Below are 9,522 nucleotides of genomic sequence, written 5' to 3' on the forward strand. Positions count from 1 at the left end.
ATCACTTTTTTTTTTTACTTACAAATAACAGTCTACAACATAAAATTCATCGTAAAATTACTTTAAAAATATTATAAACCTAGCATTACTTTTTATTTATACATAATTTTTTTTGAGTCGGAGTTTGATTGTTACATCCAACAAAATAAACATAAAGGGAGTATATGTAAATGAGAAAAAGGAAAAACTATAATTTCACAAATACAAGTAAAATGAAAGTACTTTATTGAAGAGAATCTAGAGATACATGATTAATATTCTAGCACTCACAAACTAGATATGCCTCGTTACAAATACTGACCCTGAAGTTAGAGTAAAAGTGAGGAACATATGGTGGCAGCTCTTCACAACATCTAACAACTAAAGCCTTTGTTACTCACAGATTGTAAGTTTAATATAACACAATCACTGACGTTAATTTGGCATATACGTAATTGTTGGATGACCATATTTATAGTCTACATGCGTGAACTAGCAAGGGAATAAGAAAGACTGACAGAGTGCCCATAACCCAAAAAAGGAAGGTAAAAAAGAAGGGTGAAAAGCTTGTAAATGAGCATTTGGTCCAACCCATAAAAACCTTGGAGGGGTGAGATTAAGGTTTTGAACCTCGTTTACAACATAACCCTAGAAGGTACAAGAGATGGGAAAGTCTGAACCAAATCATGCAAGGAATTGTCAAAAAGCCCCATAGAAGAAAGATGCACTAAAACTTAGGACTAACTCAAAAAAACCTGGTAAGGGAACTAAATGGTTGGTCCACAAAATAGATGGTGAAAGAGTATCCAAGCATAAGGAGGGACATCTGGATTTTCATTGCGGAATTAGCAAAATCCAAGTATAGGGCTTTAAAAAGGGTTTAAATGGAGAAATATATATACTAGTTAGAATAGAGAAGGAACATGTTCATAAATATATAGAATCATGTCCCTCCGAAGATAGATAGGAATGCAAGAGCCTTTTAAAGGCTCAATTGGCCATTGTGAGATCACTGATCTCCCTTGTGATCGCTGGAATACAACTTGAACTTCGAGCAATCCCACCCTTCTTTAGCCCTCCTTTGTCTCTAGGACTAATAGACTTAGCCCTCACACCTCTCCCTTCCAATTTGCTCTTCTTCAACATTTGCCTCATGGCGTCAGCTTGGAACAAAACTGGATAAGCCCTACCAAACTTGTTAAACTTAACACATGCACTCATATGTGCACTCAAGGCCTCTTCTCTCTTCCCTCCATTCTTCTCCATCTCTTCCTTCACTGCTTCAGTACACAGCCCACATATCCACTTCCCGGAGAACTTGTTTCGCACCTTCTCAATGTACTCCGGCGTGCACTCCTCGCACATGCCACAGCACTCGCACCTTGCATCTTCAACCTCGGATATTGGTGGGAGTGCTGTTAAATCAATCCCTTCTTTGCTAAGCTCGAATGAAATGTCTGAGACTGTTCTTTTAAGGCCATCGGATGAGAGTCTCGGTGGCTTGGAGAAGTTGTTGCTCCTAGTGTAAGAGCTAGCAATAGCCTCTCCATGTGGTGCCATGATAAACAATACGATAACTTTCTTAAAGGAACAAAGAGATCACACAATAAGAGCAATTGAAATGACTTTGATGAGTGGTATAACTTTGAACACTTATCTCAAGATGGAAGAAGGAAATTACAGCACTACTCTTATTTATATTAGTTCTACTCCTTTTTTTTCAGAACCTAAACAGTGAATTTATGTGGATCTAGGAAACTCACATGTCAATATCAACGTAAGCGTGAAAAGTGGTGAATATGCTCGATTTTTCGTGAAAAGCAAGTTGTTCTGCTTCTTTTTTAAGTTTGAAATAACTATGCATATAAGTTTGGAACTGACCACTTCTGGCTGTGATTCCATGAATGTGTTAAGATATTTTGCTTCTTCACTTTAATTTTATTGGATGATAATAACAAGACGGGTGTGGCTCTCCATAGCCGTACCGTGCCTGGCTTTGCTTTTATGCAGTTGGTTCATCAATGACCTGCTAGTATAATTGTACTAGAGATCAACTAGTCTTGCTCTTAAACAGGAGGGGTACATTAGTACATAATCCACTGATAATGTAGGAATTTAAAAGAAAAAAGAAAAAAGAAAAAAGAAATGTTATTTATAGAGGTTATATAGTATAATTGGTAGTATTTTTAGCATTTCATAGACCAAATATTAAGTAGTTCTCTAAAAAAATCTTAGAACTTAACTGACTCGTTCAACTTAATTGATACATTCGAGTGTTTCTAATATAAACACAGTGTCTTTTTCTTCCTTTTTTTTGGTTTGAAATCTCCTTTCCCTTTCGTAAATATATGTGCCATTAAAAGAAAACGACTTTCACATTCACGAGTGTGGCTACCCTAGCCATATAAATCTAACTGCTTTTGTAGGGTTGAAATGAAAGAAAAAGACTGCTTCAAATGGTCTTTCTCTTCCCTACAACCATAACCTCAAGTTAATCACGAGCAAATATATCATCCATGAGAGAAACATAGAGGTTCATAAAGTTGGTTATGACAAGAAGCCTATAATAAGAAAGTTTGAACCTTTTTGAAGTCGGTTTCCACTAAAGTAAAAAAATGACAGATTTAAATTTGTTGGTTATTACAATAGTATTTCTAATAATGAGATTGTCAAAATATTAAATTTATTATATGATTATTAAATAACTATCTAGCAATATCTTATTATATAAAAGTAAATATATGTTTATTTAAGAGTAAACTAGCTAGAAATATCTTAACCAAAACCTTTAAGCCAACAGTCTCTAATGTCAGTTGTCATTCAGGCCCTTATACATCCGAGCCCTATATATCATCCTCCATACCTGCTAACTTTTTTTTTGGGTAGATGCGATAGAAGTTGAATATATGACATTCACTTCATTATAATTGTTTTCCATCATCAGGCTAAGACATCAATCAGTTTATGATATAGGATGAGACATCCAAGCCTCAAATATCATCCTCCATACTAGCTAATTTTTTTTGTTGGTAAATATGATAGAAATTCAATCTATGATGTTCACTTTATGATAATTATTTTTTATCATCAGGTTTAGACATCAATCAGTTTATGGTATAAGCGGGGTTTGAACCAAATCTTTCAAGTCAATAATCTCTAGTTCAATTGCCATTCAAGCCCCACATATGTCATCCTCCATACCATCATTTTTTTTAACAAATATAATAGAAGTTCAATCTATGACGTACATTCTATAATAATTGTAATTTTAATTATTAGACTAAAATATCAATCAATTTAAAGTGTAAGCAAAGTTCAAATTCTAGATTTGTTATTAAACAACAAAAAACTATTATCAATACTTCATTATAACTGTTTTCTATCATTAGGTAAGATATCAATCGGTTTATGGTGTGGGATGAGACATCCATGCCCCATATATCATCCTCCATACTAGCTAAATTTTTTTTGGGTAAATATGATAGAAATTCAATCTATGATATTCATTTTATGATAATTGTTTTTTATCATCAACTTAAGACATCAATTAGTTTATGGTATAAGCGGGATTTGAACCAAATCTTTCAAGTCAATAATCTCTAGTTCAATTGCCATTCAAGCCCCTAAATGTCATCCTCCATACCATCATTTTTTTTTTTTTTTTACAAATATAATAGAAGTTCAATCTATGACGTACATTCTATAATAATTGTTTTTTATTTTATTATTAGACTAAGATATTAATTAGTTTATGGTGTAGGCAAAGTTCAAACCCTAGATTTGTTATTCAACGGTGAAAAACTTTTATCAGTTAAGTTAAATAGAACTTACAATATTAACTAACTTATGGGGAAAAAATAATTTTAAAAAGATTAAAAATACAAAAAAATAATAACCATAAAAATTTACAAAGTGTTTTATAAAAAATAAAATTAAATTAAAACTAAAAGCTTCTCTTTTGTCAACATCTTAACCCACATTCATTAATAAAAGAAAAGTGGTAACCCATTGATTAAACAAATTGAGACCTATTGTTTACCGCCTTCCCATATTAGAAAAAGTTATTTTATGAGACTTTCCTTTCACAATCTACAATATTAACTAAATTATGGAGAAAAAATAATTTTAAAAAGATTAAAAATACAAAAAAATAATAACCATAAAAATTTACTGTAAGGTTAAATTTAATCAACCATCTTGTTGGCTTTATTCCGTGCCAATTTGCTTGTATTTCAGCACTTAGAAACCTTGTATTTAGATAAGATTCATGTAAGAGTAGTGAGTGAGAGAGTGTGAAGAAATGCTCAAGATTGTGCAAGGATGCTGGGATTCGCGATTGGGATTCGCAGGTGACTCGCGACTGGCAAGCTGCCAACTGCAGCATACGAGTGAAGCGCGCGAGAAGATGAACAATGACACTAGCTGGTGCACTACAGGACAAAAGATCCAGCCTGACCATTCTGTTATCTCGCGGCTTGAACTCGCGACTCAGTCAAGTGGCGAGGCCAAGCCGCCAACTAGCTCTGTTTTGAAAAGCTTGATTCTTCGCATTCCTATCTTACCCTAGTATAAATACCCCTTATACCCACGAAATGTAGAGAGCTTTCAGAGAGAATTTTGAGGGAGAAACCCTAGAGAAAAACAAGATTGATTCATTCACAATCTTCACATAGAAACTCTTCAAATTCCTTTACTCCCACCCTCTCTATTGATACATCCTTGAAAGGTTCTTGATCAAATCATTTTCTCACCATACCCACGTCTGTGAGAAGGTCTTTTGGTGTTAAGAGAAGCAGTTTGGAAGGGACCAATGGTTATTGGTTGATGCTATGGTTTATAGCGGAATCCGGTAAGCTAGAAAAGACAAAGGTTCGGCATAACCTCATTGGAGTAAGAAGCTTGGAGGACTTATGTACCTGAATAGATTAGGCTTGGAGGGTCTATTGCTATTCATGTTCCCAACTTCATTTTCTAGTGGATTATTGACCGCTTGGAGGGCGGCCGAGAGGTTTTACACCGAGGGTTTTAGTTTCCTCTTCAATAACACATCGTTGTGTTGTCCTTGTATTTGCATCTCTCTTCCCTTAATCTTTACCATTTAATTTCTATTGTGGATGTGATTTTAATTGATTTAGATTGTTTATCAATTTTGATATAAGCTTGTTATCATTTTCCGCACATACATTATTTGATATAAGCTTGAATTGATAATTTGTATTTTGGGGGTCTAAATGTTCATAGTGTTTTTATACACTATTTGAACTTTCATTTACAAAGTATTTTATAAAAAATAAAATAAAAACTAAAAACTAAAAACTTCTCTTTTGTCAACATCTTAACCCACTTTTATTAATAAAAGCAAAGTCGTAACCTATTGACTAAACAAATTGAGACCTACTACTTACCCCCTTCCCATATTAGAAAAAGTTATTTTATGAGATATTTTTATGAGACTTTCCTTTCACAATCTACAATATGAACTAACTTATGGGGAAAAAATAATTTTAAAAAGATTAAAAATACAAAAAAAAAATAACCATAAAAATTTACTGTAAGGTTAAATTTAATCAACCATCTTGTTGGCTTTATTCCGTGCCAATTTGCTTGTATTTCAGCACTTAGAAACCTTGTATTTAGATAAGATTCATGTAAGAGTAGTGAGTGAGAGAGTGTGAAGAAATGCTCAAGATTGTGCAAGGATACTGGGATTCGCGATTGGGATTCGCAGGTGACTCGCGACTGGCAAGCTGCCAACTGCAGCATACGAGTGAAGCGCGCGAGAAGATGAACAATGACACTAGCTGGTGCACTACAGGACAAAAGATCCAGCCTGACCATTCTGTTATCTCGCGGCTTGAACTCGCGACTCAGTCAAGTGGCGAGGCCAAGCCGCCAACTAGCTCTGTTTTGAAAAGCTTGATTCTTCGCATTCCTATCTTACCCTAGTATAAATACCCCTTATACCCACGAAATGTAGAGAGCTTTCAGAGAGAATTTTGAGGGAGAAACCCTAGAGAAAAACAAGATTGATTCATTCACAATCTTCACATAGAAACTCTTCAAATTCCTTTACTCCCACCCTCTCTATTGATACATCCTTGAAAGGTTCTTGATCAAATCATTTTCTCACCATACCCACGTCTGTGAGAAGGTCTTTTGGTGTTAAGAGAAGCAGTTTGGAAGGGACCAATGGTTATTGGTTGATGCTATGGTTTATAGCGGAATCCGGTAAGCTAGAAAAGACAAAGGTTCGGCATAACCTCATTGGAGTAAGAAGCTTGGAGGACTTATGTACCTGAATAGATTAGGCTTGGAGGGTCTATTGCTATTCATGTTCCCAACTTCATTTTCTAGTGGATTATTGACCGCTTGGAGGGCGGCCGAGAGGTTTTACACCGAGGGTTTTAGTTTCCTCTTCAATAACACATCGTTGTGTTGTCCTTGTATTTGCATCTCTCTTCCCTTAATCTTTACCATTTAATTTCTATTGTGGATGTGATTTTAATTGATTTAGATTGTTTATCAATTTTGATATAAGCTTGTTATCATTTTCCGCACATACATTATTTGATATAAGCTTGAATTGATAATTTGTATTTTGGGGGTCTAAATGTTCATAGTGTTTTTATACACTATTTGAACTTTCATTTACAAAGTATTTTATAAAAAATAAAATAAAAACTAAAAACTAAAAACTTCTCTTTTGTCAACATCTTAACCCACTTTTATTAATAAAAGCAAAGTCGTAACCTATTGACTAAACAAATTGAGACCTACTACTTACCCCCTTCCCATATTAGAAAAAGTTATTTTATGAGATATTTTTATGAGACTTTCCTTTCACAATCTACAATATGAACTAACTTATGGGGAAAAAATAATTTTAAAAAGATTAAAAATACAAAAAAAAAAAAATAATAGCCATAAAAATTTACAAAGTATTTTATATAAAATAAAATAAAATAATAACTAAAAACTAAAAACTTCTCTTTTGTCAACATCTTAACCCACTTTCATTAATAAAAGAAAAGTGGTAACCTATTGATTAAACAAATTGAGACCTATTGCTTATCTCCTTCCCATATAATTAGAAAAAGTTATCTTATGAGATGTTTTTATGAGACTTTCCTTTCATAATACCCATGGGTTCCACATACTATGAGAGGATAATCTCATTAGACTGTCTCATGAAAACTCTTTACCCAAGCATTGTTTCATGTGCTAATTGTGGGCCCACACAATTTCAGCCCCCCACCCTTAGTTGAAGCACACAAGCCCAACCTAATCCATGATAAAAAGTCCAAGGTAAATTCAATTAAGTTTGAGCACTCACACCTATATATGATACTAGTTAGTGCACTTGCACAAATAAGCTTATGCTATTTGTATTGTTCAACAAAAGATGTATGTTAGTGATAATACACTAAAAGATAATTAAAAATTACAAAGAGAGTCAAAATTAGAAGGAAATCAGTCAAATCACTTTCTCCTCCTTTCTCTTCTTCTCTAATTCTTTCTATCTTCCTCCCATACCTCACAAACATTCTCAAGAATTAATCAACTCCTCTAATGGCCACCACCACCACCACCTCTCCCAACCCATAACCAACCATCGTTATAGCCATAGTCGCCAACTCATTGACACCACCACCACTGCATTGGCCATGTCTCTTACCAACCACTAACCACAATCGCAGGCTCAAGCCACCATTTGTCAAGACTCAAGAGTTTTTTAGTGCTAATTCATTAATCTTTCAGTCTATGCCAACACATTTGAGTTTCTCGTGTTATATTTGTACAAAAATATTTTAATTTGACTTAATTTTAATACTTTTATTGACTGTAAAATTGTAAATTTTGTTCATGTATATCATTATATATTACAATAAAATGATCAAAATCAATCTTTTTAATTCCATATTTTAGTATTATATATATTCTGTGGTTTAGACCTCACCACTTCTTCCCCTTTATAAATCCAACTCAAAAGAAGAGAGATCTTACCACCACATATGTTAGGTTCTAAATATTTAAGATTATAGTTTAGGAACTAAATTTTTTGTATATTGGCAAACCGAGTACAAAAACTAGTCTAGCATAAGATCTTAGTGTCTTTGAAAAGGTTTAAATATTGCTCAAGAGGATACAAGTCAAGACTCAAGAACATACAAGCTGTAGAAAAAAGAATTCAGAAACTGGTAAACTTGACCGATTGAGAGAAAGCTTCGACCGATTGAGACATGGATTCTACAGATTTTAAATTAGGCCCAAAAGCCCACAAAATGTTTAGGGTTTGAGTCCAACACTGCTAAGTATAAAAGGGAAACTCTAATACACATAGGAGTGGCAATTCGTGTTCGCGTGTCGGGTTCATGTCGTGTAAAGTCATGACTGTTCGACTAGATATGTCAACACTAACTTGACATGTTTATTAAACGGGTTAAAATTCGTCAACCCTAACACGACACATTTATTAAATAGGTTAGTCGTGTAGACTTATTTATTAGATTTTATCAAAATGAAAAAAAAAAATTATGAAAAAACAAACAAATAAATATTTTTAATATAAAACTCAAAATTAAAGAGTAACTATATTATAAATAATCATTCAAAATTAAACTATATCTCAATATCACAAATTATCAATCACAATATGTTAAAGAAAATAAATCACAACAACTAAGTTTATATACTTAGAGTTTGAAGGGTATATTGGTAAAATGTCATTTAATTAAACAGGTCAAACATGTCAAATGGGTTCTATATGTTCAACACTAACCCAGCCTATTTGTTAAACAGGTTAGTCGTCTTAACCCGAATAGGGCACGAACCCATTAAGCCTTAACTCATAACTTGTTAATTTCATGTCGTGTCGTGTCGGGTTCGTGGGTTGTGTCAAATTTTGCCACCCCTACATACACATTTTTCAAATTTTGTGAGTTACTCCTGTGAGATTTGAAAGGTTTTGTAACCTTCTAATTACTTAACAAGCATTTGTTGGATATAAGATTCAAATGACTAGTACTAGTGGAGATAAGTTGCTGCAAGTAGATCAACCACAGTTGATGATCTAAACCTTTGAGTGGAGACCTCAAAGTCACAAACTAGAGCGTTTGTCTGCAACAGATTCATAATAGAAGAGTCCATGAATTCGGAGTTACGTGTAGTCACGTGATTAGGTACTACATGTGAAAGCAGTAGATTTGGGGTTAAGTTTATTGTAAAAACTTTCATTCTATTAGTAAATTGTTGCCTTGTGAATTGTTTAGATTAAATCCTCCCTAAGTTTTTTACTTTGAAAGTAGATTGTTTCATTGATTTTTTTGGGTCATCTTCTTTACTTTTGCGCTGTTTATGATATGATTTATTATTGTTTAACCTAGATTTGTATAATTGACCTAAGTACCAACTTGGCTATTATATTAGGTTAAACAATCTAGTTTTTCAGGGGTCTAAACTTAAACAATATATAATATGTGTGTAAGGATATTTGATTTTAAATAATAAAAATAGAGTATAATAAATACTTTCTTCTTTTCTTTT

The 9,522-nt window shown here is 33.4% G+C and overlaps 1 protein-coding gene across 1 annotated transcript; it reads right to left on the reverse strand.

Moving 5' to 3' along the window:
* Positions 1 to 208: 208 nt before the first annotated feature.
* Positions 209 to 1,624, reverse strand: LOC112010397 (uncharacterized). Its single transcript, XM_024042738.2, has one exon. It carries the CDS (start codon positions 1,537 to 1,539, stop codon positions 970 to 972), a length of 570 nt encoding a protein of 189 aa, XP_023898506.1. The 5' UTR covers positions 1,540 to 1,624; the 3' UTR covers positions 209 to 969.
* Positions 1,625 to 9,522: the final 7,898 nt, after the last annotated feature.

Source organism: Quercus suber, unplaced genomic scaffold (assembly GCF_002906115.3).
Source record: "Quercus suber isolate HL8 unplaced genomic scaffold, Cork oak 2.0 scaffold_1363, whole genome shotgun sequence".
Taxonomy (NCBI): Eukaryota; Viridiplantae; Streptophyta; class Magnoliopsida; order Fagales; family Fagaceae; genus Quercus; species Quercus suber.

Bases quoted from the DNA above. Each gene is read 5' to 3' on its own strand.
- LOC112010397 (XM_024042738.2), bottom strand. From the start codon at position 1,539: ATGGCACCACATGGAGAGGCTATTGCTAGCTCTTACACTAGGAGCAAC.